Below are 18,642 nucleotides of genomic sequence, written 5' to 3'. Positions count from 1 at the left end.
CTTGCTCTTGCTTGTAGTGTCAGAACGTAAATTCGCTTATTTGTTCCTTCATAGGTCAGAAATTGTATGTTTACGTTCCGGGTGAACTGAAACTATTTCAGAACAATAAAATTAAATCACAGTACTGTAAATTATTGCTACCAAAGCTACTTCGCGTCAGCCTTTGTATTTCATTTAAAATGAACTGCCATGAAGTTAATTCCACCAAACCATCCAGCGTCCATTCACGAAAAACACTCAATGTTGTTGGTCACTCTCATTCTAAGGTCATAGCATTGACCTTGACAAACATGTACGTCCCTTGATTGCGCAAATAAAGACTGTCTTACATGGATAATAATTTTTAACGGACGAAGTTTCCAAAGAAGACAATGCAAAAAGATTGTTAATGGTTGGTTTTGCAGACACTTGTTTTAGGTGAGGTTTCTCTCTATAAAATTCGTCTGTTGCTCACTAGTTACGAAATTAGTCCAAGTATTCTCATAGCAAAAGGTTTGGGAACTGAGAGTCATGGAATATTTCTGACAATACTCTTGTGAAGTACCCGGTTATCGACTCTCAAACAATAAAATAAATGTTCTGTGACACGGCGGTTGGTCGACTACCGTGTGTAGTCTTCAGGGCGTGATCGTGGGATTTCCTTTTCCATAAGAAAGGATTTGGTCCTGATCTGTAAGAATATTCATAAGGAATATAGCTGAATTTTTCCTTCACTGTAATATTAAATATTTATACCTACTGTCTGAATACATTATAACCACGATTATATTTTAAAAAATAAGTAGCGAATACGTTCGCTTGCATCAGTTTTCGCTAAGAGCGCTTTCAGAATTAAAGAGTAAAGGCATTCTCTCTTTTCAGTTTCATTTTACGACCTCGGCTGCAGCGTCTTCTGCTATAGCGTAAAAGCGTATGCCTCAGTCCCTCTTATGTGATTAAAGAATTCTCCGCCAGACATTCTGAGCTTTATTCCACGCCAACTGTATTAGAAAACGTACGAGTATTTTGTCACAAAAGAAAAGGCAGCGTTATTTTCAAATACACTCCTGGAAATTGAAATAAGAACACCGTGAATTCATTGTCCCAGGAAGGGGAAACTTTATTGACACATTCCTGGGGTCAGATACATCACATGATCACACTGACAGAACCACAGGCACATTGACACAGGCAACAGAGCATGTACAATGTCGGCACTAGTATAGTGTATATCCACCTTTCGCAGCAATGCAGGCTGCTATTCTCCCATGGAGACGATCGTAGAGGTGCTGGATGTAGTCCTGTGGAACGGCTTGCCATGCCATTTCCACCTGGCGCCTCAGTTGGACCCGCGTTTGTGCTGGACGTGCAGACCGCGTGAGACGACGCTTCATCCAGTCCCAAACATGCTCAATGGGGGACAGATCCGGAGATCTTGCTGGCCAGGGTAGTTGACTTACACCTTCTAGAGCACGTTGGGTGGCACGGGATACATGCGGACTTGCATTGTCCTGTTGGAACAGCAAGTTCCCTTGTCGGTCTAGGAATGGTAGAACGATGGATTCGATGACGGTTTGGATGTACTGTGCACTATTCAGTGTCCCCTCGACGATCACCAGAGGTGTACGGCCAGTGTAGGAGATCACTCCCCACACCATGATGCCGGGTGTTCGCCCTGTGTGCCTCGGTCGTATGCAGTCCTGATTGTGGCGCTCACCTGCACGGCGCCAAACACACATACGACCATCATTGGCACCAAGGCAGAAGCGACTCTCATCGCTGAAGACGACACGTCTCCATTCGTCCCTCCATTCACGCCTGTCGCGACACCACTGGAGGCGGGCTGCCCGATGTTGGGGCGTGAGCGGAAGACGGCCTAACGGTGTGCGGGACCGTAGCCCAGCTTCATGGAGACGGTTGCGAATGGTCCTCGCCGATACCCCAGGAGCAACAGTGTCCCTAATTTGCTGGGAAGTGGCGGTGCGGTCCCCTACGGCACTGCGTAGGATCCTACGGTCTTGGCGTGCATCCGTGCGTCGCTGCGGTCCGGTCCCAGGTCGACGGGCATGTGCACCTTCCGCCGACCACTGGCGACAACATCGATGTACTGCGGAGACTTCACGCCCCACGTGTTGAGCAATTCGGCGGTACGTCCACCCGGCCTCCCGCATGCCCACTATACGCCCTCGCTCAAAGTCCGTCAACTGCACATACGGTTCACGGCCACGCTGTCGCGGCATGCTACCAGTGTTAAGGACTGCGATGGTGCTCTGTATGCCACGGCAAACTGGCTGACACTGACGGTGGCGGTGCACAAATGCTGCGCAGCTAGCGCCATTCGACGGCCAACACCGCGGTTCCTGGTGTGTCCGCTGTGCCGTGCGTGTGATCATTGCTTGTACAGCCCTCTCGCAGTGTCCGGAGCAAGTATGGTGGGTCTGACACACCGGTGTCAATGTGTTCTTTTTCCCATTTCCAGGAGTGTATGTCAACGTTTTCCTACAGCATCTAACAGTTAATTAAACGAACACTAAAACATTGCTAGTAAGAACACCGTTAGAAATTCGTTAAAGATAGGTACAGTCGATTTCCATAGTCATCTAAACAATCGAAACATAACAAAATTTGGAGTGAATAAGTGGTATATAGGGGGTGAATCGGTATTCCACCGAGGTTATTACAATCTCTACGCAGACTGATCAGGGACTTTTCCAAGTGTTTTGATGTAAGGAACTCGATGCCTCCGTACAAAGTAATCTAATTTGATTTCTTAGCCCCATATATTTTTATATGTCTATTACACTGGAAATACACTCCCTACAACCCACGAGCATCTGATTTCAACGGGTGAGAGATCTGGAGAAAGTGGAGACCAATACAGCAGTCGAACACACTTTGTATCGAGGCGCGCAGGGCAGCATGGGCAAGTTGCGATCTTGTCCTATCCAGTTAATCAACAACAGAGCAAATGTACCATTATTTCGTGCAGTAGGGACACTCCGTCCGAACAGACCTCGCTTTGCCCAACGGAGCTGACCGACCGCCGTGTTATCCGGAGCCGACCGGTGTCACTGGATACGGATATGGAGGGGCATATGCTCAGCTCACCACTCTCTCGACCTATATCAATTTCCGTGGCGGGAGCCGCTATTCCTCAGTCAAGTAGCTTCTCAACTGGCATCACGAGAGCTGAATTCACCCGCTTGCCAGCAACGCTCGTCAGATCCAGATTGTCACCCATCCGAGTGCTATCCAACCCCGACAGCGCTTACCTCATATGACGTGACAGGAACCGGTGTTACCATTGCGGATGTCTTCAGGTGGTGGTACTTCCTATTTCCACTGCTGCAAGTAGCGACTGGTGATAATCGCACGGTGGTGTCTAAATTTATCGTGCAGGGAGCAGGAATTATGCATGCTCGGAAGGGCGCTCTCAGTTGAATGAACGTGGCGCTCGTAGGGCCCCGTACCAAGAAGCGAAGAGAGGCCTTTCACACTTGTGCAGAGGGCAACGACATGCTGCAGAACGCTCCGGTGGTTAAAACCCCAATTATCTACAATGTCTAAGGCGCTGCTGTCATGGACTGTGCTCCTGGTCCCGGCGGAGGTTCGAGTCCTCCCTCGGGCATGGGTGTGTGTGTGTGTTTGTCCTTAGGATAATTTAGATTAAGTAGTGTGTAAGCTTAGGGACGGATGACCTTAGCAGTTAAGTCCCATAAGATTTCACACACATTTGAACATTTTTTATCTACAATGCGCGGCGTAGGGTCATAAATCGAATTCTCTTGTTACTCCTGTTTCAATTTAATGGCAGGCAGTGCCATATTCCAGATGGTACTTAGTTGAAATCCCGCATCCTTGTTGATAAGACCGTTTACCATGATGATATATCTGGCCTCCTTAAAAACATAACCCCAGAATGACAGTTCTGAAGGTATAATTTAATGATAGCCAGTTCTCAGATAAAAAACACGATCATCGTTCTGGAATTTTAGTTTTAAGGAGGCCATACGTATCTGTACGGCAGACAACCTTATCAATAGGGATACGGGATTTCTGCTAAGTACTGGAAACAGAGGAAAGGAGAATCTCCGATTCTTGACTTGCAGAGAGCTAATTCAGCCTTTAACCACAGCAGCGTCCAGCAGCACAGTCATTGCCCACTGCGCACGCTCGGAAATCCTGTTTTCGATTTCCGATATGGGACACTATGAATGCCACTTTTATCAGACTGTGAGTGCATTTCCCCGCAAGCGTAATTCCTGCTCCTGGCCGGATAAATTTCGACGCCGCTTCGCAGCAGTCATCAGTCACGTGTTGAAGCAGCTGCGATGGCTACTACCACCACCCGAAGTAGTAGTAGTAGTAGTTTAGTATTCTACCTTTCGGCAGGTCTTGTCATGGGTTAAGCCTCTTCCACTTTTGTCTGTCCATAGCCAGTCTTTTCATTTCTGAATATTTGTCTACTTTTATATTGTCCAGCATTTGCTATCTTCTTTTTCCTCTTACCCTTTTTTCCTTCCACCATTCCTTCTACTCCTTCCTTCAATAAACAGTCGCTCCTCAAAAAATGTCCAATCCAGTTCCGTTTTCTCTTCCTGATAACCTTCAGCATGTTTCTTTCTTCTCCAACTCTTCTTAATACTTCTTCTTTCCTTACTCCGTCTTCCCATTTCACTCTTTCAATTCTTCTCCATATCCACATCTCTAGTGCCTCCAATCTTCTTTCATCTTCCTTCCTCAATGTCCACGTGTTCGCACCATATAGTGCAACGCTCCAGATGTAACATTTGGCAAGTCTTTTCCTCGGATCTTTGTTTAGTGGTCCACAAAGAAAAAACTGTTTCCTCTTGAGTCCTTCTTCTGTCATTTCAATTCTTTTCCTACTTTCTGTTGAGCAATATATATCATCCATTATTACACTTCCCAAGTAACTGAAGTTATGCGCTTGCTCTGTTTCCTCTCCCTCTATTTTCGTACGACATTTTCTCCCCCTTCCTCCAGCTACCATGCTTTTCCTTTTCTTCTTGTTAATCGTCATTCCATATTCTTATAATTTTGTGTTTAGATCATATTTAGATTATCTAAACCACCTGAAGACGTCGAACAGTTATTTGGACAAAATATAGTGGGACCTGCACAACTTCATGCGGTGGCAAACCCGAGGAGTGAATTGGAAAGATGTCTGTTGTCGCGGGAGTGGGCCGCATGGAGTCTTCGAGATGCTTCCTGGCGGTGAGTGTGGTCTCCCGGAATGCATTGATTCCATAGTCACACGACTGTCGTCGGACCCCAGATAATACAAGCAGCCATGCCAGGAAACAGTAAACTGTATTCTCCGTAGATCACGATCCTGCCATTACCGAATTCCGACACGTGCTTTTCAAATTCTTCTGCCCGGGGAATATCACAAGCTTCTCAAAAAAAACAACGCTGAAATGCGACTTCTGAAGAGAAACTTGAAGCGTTACTTTTCCTTCTATTCAGGATGTAGATAGCGTTTCCCTTACGTTCTGCTTGGTGCGGCTGTGCTGAGATGTTAGCGCTCGCTCATCTAAAGGACCTCACACACGAGCGACGGATCGTAGCGATCCATCACCCGGGTGACCGATCGCTTCGTAGATCGCACGTGTGTGGGCAAATCGCAGCGATCGGTCGCTGATCGCATGGAAATCCCAGGCAATCTAGTGGATCGCTTGTGATTCGTGCAAGCAGTATGGCTGCCCACCTGGTTAGTAGCGGTGTATTCCAATGTGGCAGATACTCGTTTCTCTATTTATCAAGCGTGGCTGTGCAGTTTTGTTTCGTTTCACTTTGTCCATGTTGAGTGAGAAATTTACGTTCGAATGGACCACAGACTGCTCTGGGAATGAAATGGAAGCCGAAATTGCCACGGTACCCTTCGATTTTTCAGTAACTAGCGTTTTGAACCTTGTGTCATACAGGGTGTTTAAAAAAGGACTTCGCAACTTTAAAAATTACTATTAAATCATTGAAAGACGATGTAGAGATGGGTTTAGTGTTAGTTTGTAGGGAAACACATCAAGTTTTATACCTTAAACTAAAGTTGTATGGGGTTTCCGTTGGTTATCGTGCACACATCTCATCGGAAGTCACTTTCTTCCCAAACTCGATGTAGCATCGCAGGTGTAACTTGCTCAGTGGCGGCGTAAATTCTTGGTCTAAGTTCAGGTAGAGAAGCCGGCATAGGAGGTACAGACACGGTATCTTTGATGAACCCCCATAAAAAAAACCGAGTGGTGTCAGGTCTGGGGAACGTGTGGGCCATACAACTGGCGCATCACTGCCAATCCATTGACCTGGAAAGCTATCACTAAGAAAATCCCAGGCGTCAGCCAGGAAGTGGGCTATTGCACCATATTGCATGAAGTAAACATTTCGCTCTTGGTCGTCCTCATCAATCTGTGGTATCATAAATTGTTGTAACATAAGCAGGTACACTATTCCGTTGATGGCTCTGTCGCGGAAAAGAAGAGGCGTACCCTTTATTCTTGCTCAATGCTTAAAAACCGTTCATTTTAGGGCTATCACGAACATGTTTCAATGTTTGATGTGGATTCTCACTGCCCAAAATCCTACAGTTATGTGTGTTAACCTTCCCACTTAAGTGAAAATTCAACTCGTCAGCAAACATGATTTTGTTCAAGAAATGTTCACCCTCATGTAATCGATTTAACATATCCGAACAGAAGTTCTTGCAAGCAATTTTATTAGTGTCTTTTATTTCTTGTACGACATTCAATCTATACGGTCTCAAATGAAAACGGTTTCTCAACACACGCCAAACAGTCATATGTGGGACTTGCAGTTCGTGAGTGATAAACGCCGGGTCGATTTCGTAGGGCTGTTGAAAAACGTAGTCTCTCTCGCTCAACTACGTCGTCAGGTGCTCTTGGACGACCTGATGATCTCCTACGTCTTACCGAGCACCCTGTTTCTACAAAACATTTATGCCACTCATAAATTGTGTGCCAACGAGAGTGATCTTTAGTGTACGTGGTGTTCAAATTACGCTGGACTGTTGTCGAATCTTTAACATAACTGCCGCTAGCGCTTCTTACGGTACGATTCGGCACTAGCGAACTACGCCAGACAAAATTTGATGGATTTCCCTAGAAATTGACACTACAATCATCTCTGTAGGTACTATGAACTAATTTATATTAATTTTCAGAATTCTAAAGTCCTTTTTGAAACACCCTGTAGAAGTAGAACTGATGGGAAGTTCATAGTAGTAGCCATGATACAATGGGCTCGCTCCTATAATTTTGAGTTATTTCTGAAATAATTATATGAGTAATTAAGTTTTTAATTTGTAAACAGGATGCTATGCGGTACGTGCATGTACTGTAATATTAAGATGACATGTTAATTTAAATGTTCAGGCAAATATGTCTCATAGTTATACTCAAGTCACTTGTCATTCATTATAACATAACGCTCCTTCATACAATTTATAACAACAGTTAACAGTACTCTTGTCGCTGACAACATCTCTACAGACACATCGAGTAAATTATGTATATACTTGCAGTTAAATTGTAAGAAAATAAAGGAATTGAGGACTAATACACGTATAATCAATTGTAATGGCACACTGGAAAGATGTACATAAGGCATTTGGCGTCAGTAGAAAATGTAATTACGAGTACTCTGTTAAGTAACCCACAGTTCCCAAGAAAAGCGTATGGAAACAAGCTCAATAAATTATAATTGCTGTTTAAAATAAACTAGAATTATAATTTTAAATTTATAAACTCTGTGAAGTAAATCACAATTCCCAAGTAAAGCGTTTCGAGACAAGTTTAATAAATTATAATTCTCGTTTATGTTTTGCAAGTACAGGGTGTACATAAAATCGGGGAACGCATTCAATTATTTATTGCACAAGAATCAAACATTGACAGATATCATACATTTGTCATTTTGAAGAGAAACAGTGAAAGTTTCTCTTTTTTTTTACATGTACACCCCCATAGCGTAGCGATAGTCAGCGCTAGTCGCAAACATGGCGAATTCAGGTGCGGAGCGAGCTTTCTGTGTGTTGGAGTTCGACAAAAACAAGTGTGCTACAGCTTTTCAACGGGTGTTTGGAACCAAGTGCGGTAAGGGGCCACCAGCAAAGAACATCCCTCAACAGCTGTAGCACACTTGTTTTTGTCGAACTTCAACACACAGAAAGCTCGCTCCGCACCTGAATTGGCGATGTTTGAGCCTAGCGCTGACTATCGGCAAACTATCAAACTACGCTGTGGCAGTACACACGAAAACAAATATCAGGTTTTCTCTTCAAAATGACATATGTACGATATCTGTATAATATCTGGTTCTTGTGCTATAAATATTGAAAGTGTTCCCGAACACCGTGTATTCGTGGGGATACGGAAATCAGCTGCAGCTCCTATACATAACAGTTCATTTTCCATATTCCTCGACACAGTGTCACTCGCAATACTGACTGAAACTGCTCGACAAAATGAGAATTTCACTCTGCAGCGGAGTGTACGCTGACATGAAACTTCCTGGCAGAACCGAGACTCGAACTCAGAACCTTTGCCTTTCGCAGACAAGTGCTCTACCAACTGAGCTACTCAAGCACGGCTCACGCCCCGTCCTCACAGCTTTACTTCTGCCGGTACCTCGTCTCCTACCTTCCAAACTTTACAGGAGCTCTCTTGCGAATCTTGCAGAACTAGCACTCCTGAAAGAAAGGATATTGCGGGGACATGGCTCAGCCACAGCCTAGGGATGTTTCCAGAATGAGATTTTCACTCTGCAGTGGAGTGTGCGCTGATATGAAACTTCCTGGCAGATTAAAACTGTGTGCCAGACCTAGACTCTAACTCGGAACCTTTGCCTTACGCGGCCAACTGCTCTACCAACTGAGCTACCCAAGCACGACTCACGCCCTGTCCTCACAGCTTTACTTCTACCAGTATCTCGTCTCTTACCTTCCAAACTTTCTCATTCTGGAAACATCCGCCAGACTGTGGCTAAGCCATGTCTCAGCAAATCCTTTCTTTCAGGAGTGCTAGTTCTGCAAGATTCGCAGGAGAGCTCCTGTAAAGTTTGGAAGGTAGGAGACGAGGTACCAACAGAAGTAAAGCTCTGATGACGGGGCGTGAGTCGTGCTTGGGTAGCACAGTTGGTAGAGCACTTGCCCGCGAAAGGCAAAGGTCCAGAGTTCGAGTCTCGGTCGGGCACACAGCTTTAATCTGCGAGAAAGTTTCACTGCTCTACAAATTGCTCGTGTGTGGGATGTCGACGCGAGCGACCAATTGCAGGCGGTATCACGTACGACGGACCGCTGCGATCCGTAGCTCGGGTGTGGGGTCCTTAAAACTTCGTACAACTTTCATATTCCTTACATGGCACCCATCATGCTGTTGCAAATTCTGACGGCCAGCAGCGAGTGCTCCTCAGTCGCGCGTTGTGCCTGTTGCAGGGCTGTTCCACCGCGCTATCGTGATGTCGGGCAGCGTGGCGGCGCCGTGGGCGCGCTCCCGCCACCCGGCCAACTCGTCGCGCGGCATCGCCCGCAGCCTGGGCTGCCTCGCGCCAGACTCGGCGCTCATGCTGCGCTGCCTCCGGAACAAGTCCGTCGCCGAGGTGCTGCGCGCCTTCGAGGACCAGTACCAGGTGCGCCGCCCGCCACTTGCCATACTCACAGTCATCATCATCAACAGCACCAACAGCACTCTCACATCCTTTCGTCCTACGTATGAGCGCTATTTTTTTCCAACCTTTGATCGGCCGCGAAATGGAAACCAACGCCTTCCAGCTACTTCGACAGACGTTGCGTTGAGGTTGGGGTTGTTTAGGGGAAAGAGACCAAACTACGAGGTCATCAGTCTCATCGGATCAGGGAAGGACGGGGAAGGAATTCGGCCGTGCCCTTTCAAAGGAACCATCCCGGCATATGCCTGGGGCGATTTAGGGAAATCACGGAAAACCTAAATCAGGATGGGCGGACGCTGGATTGAACCGTCGTCCTCCTGAATGCGAGTCCAGGGTGCTAACCACTGCGCCACCTCGCTCGGTTAGACAGACGTCTTGCAAATACTAGTCTGAGGTCTGCCGCCAAGTAACAATGTGCATTACTTTTCGTAACGAGAGCCCCATCGTAATGCTTACATCACCAATAGCTTTGGACACAAGTGCGCGCGAGCGCCGGCTCTGCAGCGAGCGAAGATCACAAACCCACAAACTACACCACCATACGGCCCAGTGCTGAGCATGAGTATGCCCAAATCGTGGGCCGCGACTCTCCGAGATGCACAAGGGTGCCTCACACAGAGGTCATGCGAGGGTTTCCCTGAGAGCTACAGCACCAAGAATCGCTTCTCGGCTTTTGGCAAGATCAACTTGTAGCAATTTTCTTTTTCTTTTTTTTTTCAAGTTCGCAACTTTATTTAAGAAAATATACTGTCTGCCAGTGTTGCTCGGGCTGCTGCACAGGCAACTGCTTTGAATGACTCAAGAAGGTGCGTCGTTACAGGCGCAGGCAGCGCTCATGTGCTTCTGTACACAGGGTGGTCCATTGATCGTGACCGGGCCAAATATCTCACGAAATAAGCTTCAAACGAAAAAACTACAAAGAACGAAATTTGTCTAGCTTGAAGGGGGAAACCAGATGGCGCTATGGTTGGCCCGCTAGATAGCGCTGCCATAGGTCAAACGGATATCAACTGAGTTTTTTAATAGAAACCCCATTCTTTTATTACATATTCATGCAGTACATAAAGAAATACGAATGTTTGAGTTGTACCACTTTGTTCGCTTTGTGATGGATGGCGCTGTAATAGTCACAAACATATGGCTCACAATTTTAGACGCACAGTTGGTAACGGGTAGGTTTTTTAAATTAAAATACAGAACATAGGTACGTTTAAACATTTTATTTCGGTTTTTCCAATGTGATACATGTACACTTGCCACCTTATCATTTCTGAGAACGCGTGTTGTTACAGCGTGATTACCTGTAAATACCACATTTATGCAATAATTGCTCAAAATGATGTCCGTCAACCTCAGTGCGTTTGGCAACACGTGTAACGACAGCATATGGCAATACGTGTAACGACATTCCTCTCAACAGCAAGTAGTTCGCCTTTCGTAATGTTCGCACATGCATTGACAATGCGCTGACGCATGTTTTCAGGCGTTGTCGGTGTATCACGATAGCAAATATCCTTCAACTTTGCCCACAGAAAGAAATCCGGGGACGTCAGATCCGGTGAACGTGCGGGCCATGGTATGGTGCTTCGACGACCAATCCATCTGTCATAAAATATACTATACAATCCCGCTTCAAACGCACACGAGCTATGTGTCGGACATCAATCATGTTGGAAGTACATTGCCATTCTGTCATGCAGTGAAACATCTTGTAGTGACACCGGTAGAACATTACGTAGGAAATCAGCAAACATTGCACCATTTAGATTGCCATCGATGAAATGGGAGCCAATTATCCTTCCTCCCATAATGCCGAACCATACATTAACCCGCCAAGGTCGCTGATGTTCCACTTGTCGCAGCCATCGTGGATTTTCCGTTACCGCTGTTGGTGAATTACGCTTCGTCGCTACAGGGAACGCGTGCAAACAATCTGGCATCGTCCCGTAATTTCTCTTGTTCCCAGTGGGAGAACTGTACACGACGTTCAATGTCGTCGCCATGCGAATCCTGGTACATAGAAATATGGTACGGGTGCAATCGATGTAGCTTTCTCAACACCGACATTTTTGAGATTCCCGATTCTCACGCAGTTTGTCTGCTACTGATGTGCCGATTAGCCGCGACAGCAGCTAAAACACCTACTTGGGCATCATCATTTGTTGCAGATCGTGGTTGACGTGTCACATGTGGCTGAACACTTCCTGTTTCCTTAAATAACGTAACCATCCGGCGAACGGTCCGGACACTTGGATGATGTCGTCCAGAATACCGAGCAGCATACGTAGCACACGCCCGTTGGGCATTTTGTTCACAATAGCTATACATCAACACGATATCGACCGTTTCCGCAATTGGTAAATGGTCCTTTTTAACACAGGTAATGTCTTACGAAGCAAATACTGTCCGCACTGGAGGAATGTTACGTGATACTACATACTTATACGTTTGTGACTATTACAGCGCCATCTATCACAAAGTGAAAAAAGTGGTCCAACTAAAACATTCATATTTCTTTACGTACTACACGAAAATGTAATAAAAATGGGGGTTCCTATTTAAAAAACGCAGTTGATATCAATTGAACTATGGCAGCGCTATCTAGCGGGCCAACCATAGCGCCATCTGGTTTACCCCTTCAAGCTAGACGAGCTTCGTTCCTTGTAGTTTTTTCTTTGGATGCTTATTCCGTGAAATATTTGGCCTCGTCACTATCAGTGCGCCACCCTGTATAAAGCTAATGATAATGTGAACATTACGATGGGGAACATTTTACGAAAAATAAAGTCAAGTATAAAGGAATTGCCGTGGATGGACACTCCGTTTTTGGTCGGAAGGATGCTGAATTTTAGCATTAGTAACGCTGATTCGTTTTCCCATGGTGGTGGCTGCTTGACTGTTGCTATTGGATGGCGCGTAAGAATTTTTGAAATCAGTGTTCCTCAAAGTTTCAATGATCTTGGTGTCATTAAGTATCGTATTTTAATGTACGTGAAGATTATAACAGAGATTTAGGTACATTTTATTTTGCCCGCCCGCCTAGCGCGCTGCTCCCCGAGCGGTAATGCGTACCGGTCCCCGGCACCAATCCGCCCAGTGCATTAGTGTCGAGGTCCGGTGTGCTGGCCAGCCTGTGGATGGTTTTTAAGGCGGTTTTCCATCTGCCTCGGCGAATGCGCGCTGGTTCCCCTTATTCCGCATCAATTACATTATGTCACCAATTGCTGCGCGAAGACTGTCTCCACGTACGTGTACACCATAATTAATTACTCTGTCACCCAAACATCTGAGGCTACCCTCGTCTGGTACAAGACTGAGACGTTCCCAGAGGGGGGGGGGGGGGGGGGGGGGGGGGGTGTCTGGGACCCGAACCGCACAATAATAGCTGAACCCTGGGTTGGGTGTGGGTCGGCGATTGGGTGAGTGGACTGCTGTAGCCTGTTGTGGGGTTGTGAACCACCGACGGCTACCGCGGGGACGAAGCCTCTCCGTCGTTTCTAGGTCCCCAGTTCAATACGCCATACACACAAACACACACACACACCATATACCATACATCTTATTTTAATGGTAACATGGCTTCTGTTGTAAGAACAGGTCATAGACGTAATGTTGGTCCTGATGAGGCAATTTATGTATGGTGTAAAAGACATAGTGTATGTGAAATTGTGGTTCTTGTTGGTAATATGGCTATATATTTTCATAAATAAAGTTGTGGCCTTGAAAAGAAAACTACACATTGATCTTGTCAAAAGCGATTGCTGGTGTTGTAGCTCTCAGGCCATTCTGGCTTGCCCCCTGTGTGAGGCGCCCTTGTGCATCTCTGTGAGACCCGGCAGACGATATGAGCCATACTGGGCCGTTTAGTAGCGTCATTTGTGTACTTGTGATCTTCACCCGCCAGTTGTTGGACATCTTTAGGTGGTGCTAGTTGTCGTCGTCACTGCTCCAAGACGCAACTGATGATAATCGCGCAAGAGTAGGAAAGCGCGGAAATATGCTCACAATAAGAAGAAAGTGGCACTCATAGTGCCTGTACCGGCAGCTGAAGAAAGGCATTGTGCATGTGCACAGTGGCCATTCAATATGCTGCCGGATGCTCCTGTGGTTAAAACCTTGATTAATCCTGTGCAATTCGCTACATCGGGTGAAAAATCGAACATCCTTGTTTCCAGTTTTCAGCTAAAATCCCGCATCCCTGTTGATAAGATTGTCTGCCCTCTTACCCTTTAAACACAAGTCCAGAATGAAGATGCTGAAGGTACAATTTAATGGCAGGCAGTGCTGCATTCCAGGCAGTGCTTAGCTGAAATTCCCCGTTGTTGTTGATAAGATTGTCTGTTGTACAGATACGTATGCTCACCCAAAAAACAGTTCCAGAGCAATGATCGTCTTCGGATGGTGTTTTTAAGGAGGGCATACGTATCAGTACAGTAGACAATCTTACTATCAGTCGCCGCTCAGACGTTGACATTTGTTGTAGTGTGGTACTAACTTTCTAATACCCCCTTAAAACGAAGAAGGGGTGATTTTCGCCAGTTGCCTATGATGGTCTACAGCTCATCAGCATGAAAATGCTGTCCTCATAGTCAGGCGTTCATTAAGCGAAGAGATGAAAATCAGGGGAAGCCAAGTCAAACACTTCCCACCTAAACACCAGAGAAGGCTTCTCATTGCCCCTACAGCCTGCAGCTGAGCAGAAGGAAACGCGTGACAGTTGCCTTATGTGGGCTGCGTGAAACCGGGCGCATCCTCTCGGCGGGCTCTCACACTTCGTGAGAGGCTGTTTTCTGGTGTTCTTTACGTGCTCACTGTGAGCTTAAAACTAAAAAGAGCGACGTGACGCGATGGATGTGCATACTTGAGATACTGCGCAAAAGTTTTACCGGATTTTCGCTGCAGTTTTCACTTCGCGACCGATCGGAGGCTGAAAAAAGTAGTCCCCGTACTATTTGTTCACAACGTCGTGAACGAGGAATCTCTACTCCTGTGTATCAGTTTCGGCCCACTAGTACACGCCGGCCTATAAGCCAGTAGTCAGAAAACGCGTTTGGCGTAATATTCATTATCAATACAGAAACCCATGTTCCATGAACCTAGAAAAGATGCTCTAAGTGGTTTCCCTGCTGTTCTGAGCAAAAAATGTATCTTTTCAACACTGATTTACGAATTTTGTCGCAGATGTTGTGAGGCCATAGGTTTTCATGTTCTGAATGGATTCGTTCCTCTTCATCTGGGATCTTCACGGAATAAACTTCATTTTGTAGTATACCCTAGACTGAAAAATCCATGGGTGTAATATCTCGCAATCGTGGAGGTAATTTAATAGTGCCCCGTCTTCCAGTCCATTCATCAAAGTTTTAATTTAGAAACCCTCTCACAATAACCAAAATTCTGGGGTGCTCTATCTTCTTGCCACACTTACGCTTCCTTAAACGGCTGCAGATGTTCGAAAAGAGGGCAGTTTCCTATTCTAACAACGCTTTTTGAAATACATGTAAGTAATTTACAGAACTGAAAGAATGCAGTTTTATTGCCTGAACAGTGAAAATGTAGTACGCGGGAAACTTGTTTCCTTTCACCATTTTATGGGGGCCATCAAGAAGAAAACTTTTCCCAAATATTTGAAATGATATGTAAAACTCGTTGGGTGTGGCTAATTTTCGAATAATGGATGAATAAAGTTCAGGTATTTGGGCGCCATCAGTTAGGCTGCCTCAAGACAAACACTCGGTTTCTAACTGTAATAGCTGTCTTACTGCGTTTAACTTTTAACATAAGAGTATACCTCTTAACGACTAGATTATGACTGTATTTTAATTTTTTAAATTCGATCTTTACCTACACGTAACATTCAAAATCAATTTTTTTTTCCCCTGGAGCGTGTGTTGCAGAGGGTAATTCAGTTACGAATAGCATTTCCCTCCTTTCTTATTTCATTCGCGAATGGTACGTGGAAAGGATGATTCTCGGTAAGCCTTCGCAACGACGCCAGTTCATTGGATTTCCTCGATACGGCTATCTCATTATCGGCTACCTGTATGTGAGAGGATGTAATATACATTATACTCTTATCGGAACATACTCTCTCGGAACAGCTGCGTGACGTAGAAGTTTACTAAGTTAACCCAAATAAACCTCGTTCCTCTTCGTTGTATCTTCACTAACTATTCCATTAATATTACCTGACAAGAACCATGACTGATTAACAATATAACCGTACAGTCACTACGGAAGAGATTTCCTATTTTGTACTCTGTAACAAAGTTTCCTGAATACACTGCAGCGCGCTAAACATCACGTTGGTAAATTATACTTTATTCTACAACGGCTCGTTATTTCTGTTAGCTTCCTGCTCACATCTCTTAGCTATGTATAACTTTCGGACACTATCCTCGTTCTTTCGTTTGCTGAATCTATATTTTCTTGTCAGCAGATGTACTTTCTCAGGGCCGGCCGCCGTGGTCTCGCGGTTCTAGGCGCGCAGTCCGGAACCGTGCGACTGCTACGGTCGCAGGTTCGAATCCTGCCTCGGGCATGGATGTGTGTGATGTCCTTAGGTTAGTTAGGTTTAAGTAGTTCTAAGTTCTAGGGCACTGATGACCACAGCAGTTGAGTCCCATAGTGCTCAGAGCCATTTGAACCATTTGAACTTTCTCAGGGCTTCTTTGTATTCCGCCACGTTTTCGATTTCCGGACAAATCTTCTACTCCCTTCAGCTACAGTCAACGCAAGGTAAATTTATTTTAGATGCCGGAAATATGCCTAAACTAACGTGCATCCAGAAGGCTACACTCTGTTCTGTTGTACTATTTTCGAGAGGGATACACAGGCTTGTACCGACGGAGGTTCGAGTCCTCCCTCGGGCATGGGTGTGTGTGTTTGTCCTTAGGATAATTTAGGTTAAGCCGTGTGTAAACTTAGGGACTGGTGACCTTAGCAGTTAAGTGCCGTAAGATTTCACACACACATTTGTCATGGAGAATGTGTACGCCCTCGCTCAACATTCCTCTTCCCCGGTTTTCAATTGCCCGTTTGAGTTTTTTCAGAGTCTCACAGTACCTGTCAGCGTTAATTGTGGCCCCGGTGGGTACAACGTCAACCAACGATACCCCTTTCCTATCCCAAAAAAACGGTTGCCATAACTTTACCGGCAGACTGTGTTTGTTTGAATTTCCGCGGCTTTGGTGAAGAAGGATGCCGCCACTGGCGTTATTGTTGCATGGTCTCAGGTGGTTTCGCCACTCGTGACAATTGAGTCCTGTTCGGCTGCAAGGCGGTGAAGAAATCCGCGGGATGCATCGACTCTTTGTCGCATATCGTCCTCAGTCAGCATGTGTGGCACCCATCCTGCGCACACTTCCCGGTAGTTCAATGTTTCCGTTAAAATTCTGTGAGCGGTGCTTCGGGAAACCTCAGGAACCAACGTGCAAAGATCATCCAGGATGATCCGCCGATCTTCAAGCATGCTTTGCTCAACCTTCAACACTATCTCCTCAGAAACTGAAGGTCTCCCGCTACTTTGTTCGTCGTTAATTTCGGTCCGACCAGCTGCAAACTCTCTACACCACTTACGAACATTTTTGACATCCATGCACGACTCACCATACACTTCCGTCAATTGGCGATGGATTTCAATCAGCACAGTGCCCTTTGCGTTCAAAAACCGAATAACTGCGCGCAATTCACACCTGGCGGTAACACCCAACGGGAGATCCATTCTCAACGGCTTCCAAGCCAAAACTGAGCGCCTCAGCGCAGCGTGCGCATGTTTACACACGACACGTGAAGCACTCTTCATAACAGTGTGAGCAACTGCCACGCAAACAAAGTTCTGTACTTATAAAAAAAAATAGGAGACCTTACTTTTGGGATTACCCTCGTATTACATGTCGAGGCGGGCACAAGAAGATAAAATCGTGGGTCTCGATTCCTCATAGTCTCGTTCTTACTAGTGGAGAAATACTGAGTAAAGTTGCCAGCATTAAGTGATGAATTTAGGGGACTGTCGTACAGGGATCTAGATAGTCTGACACATGGAAGTTTGGAGTAAACCGAGAGCCATGCGTTGACAGCCAGAGAGGTGGTCTGCCTTCGAAATGAAAATTGATGCTGAGTTATGAACTTGAATTTTTGACGTTTCTCCAAGTTCGTCATACTGCTTTAATACGCCATTCGAGATATCGTCAGTATTATGCCAGATTTTTGGGTAGTATTTTCATGGATCCTCCTTCCAACTGAGATGTACCGGGTCTGAGAAGGTGAATTCTTGTTTGGCGTTGTTGGACCATAGAGCAGGACTACGGAATGTTTATCGAGACGACGTGCCCGAAACACGCCTGCTGTAACAAAGGGATCAACGCGAACCCACTCATATCTCATTGGTATATGGTCGCTGATGAGTTCTGTTCCGCTAGGAGAGCGTTCCTATGTTAATTATTATTGTTTATTATATTGTGATAATGCCAGTTCTTTGGGTGAACTGTTCTACGTTTCTACACTGATATAAAAAAATCATACTATTAATGGCATTCTAATAAATTCAGCAGTATCAATAAAAACACGTGGTTAAGGTGACGACTCGCGATATGCGGGAAATTGGTTATCGAGTGCTGGTCCGGCACAAATTTTCATATGACACTAATGGGTAGTACATCCATACCTAACGCAACTGCTGACAAAATATTCGAAATCAGCGAATTTATTTCAAATAATTTCAGAAGGCTGTCAGTCGTCATTAATGTCCGGTCCGTTCATGCAGAGATGCAAGTAAATTTACATTTTTATTTATAAAGACAGATTTCATCCCGCTGCCTGATTTTAGAAATAATGACGCTACAATCACTTGAGACCTCTCTTTCTTTTCTTCCTCGTCGTCATCAACAACTTATTCGTCAAAGCCACCTGTACTATATTGATACCCTTGAGAAAGAACAGTGGCACATCGAGAAGGAAAAGTGCTGC

At 45.5% G+C, this 18,642-nt stretch overlaps 1 protein-coding gene across 2 annotated transcripts in view; it reads left to right on the top strand.

Moving 5' to 3' along the window:
* LOC126352223 (carboxylesterase 4A-like) overlaps window positions 1-18,642 on the top strand; it is a 327,584-nt gene that overhangs the window by 166,716 nt on the left and 142,226 nt on the right. For both annotated transcript variants that reach the window (XM_050002670.1, XM_050002672.1), the window contains exon 7: window positions 9,446-9,639. In XM_050002670.1, the coding sequence (XP_049858627.1) occupies window positions 9,446-9,639 (194 nt within the window). The remainder of the gene's footprint in view (window positions 1-9,445; window positions 9,640-18,642) is intronic.

The sequence above is a fragment of the Schistocerca gregaria genome, chromosome 1, assembly GCF_023897955.1.
Source record: "Schistocerca gregaria isolate iqSchGreg1 chromosome 1, iqSchGreg1.2, whole genome shotgun sequence".
Classification (NCBI taxonomy): Eukaryota; Metazoa; Arthropoda; class Insecta; order Orthoptera; family Acrididae; genus Schistocerca; species Schistocerca gregaria.
The sequence above is the reverse complement of the archived record's forward strand: the minus strand, read 5'-3'. Positions and strand labels throughout refer to the sequence as shown.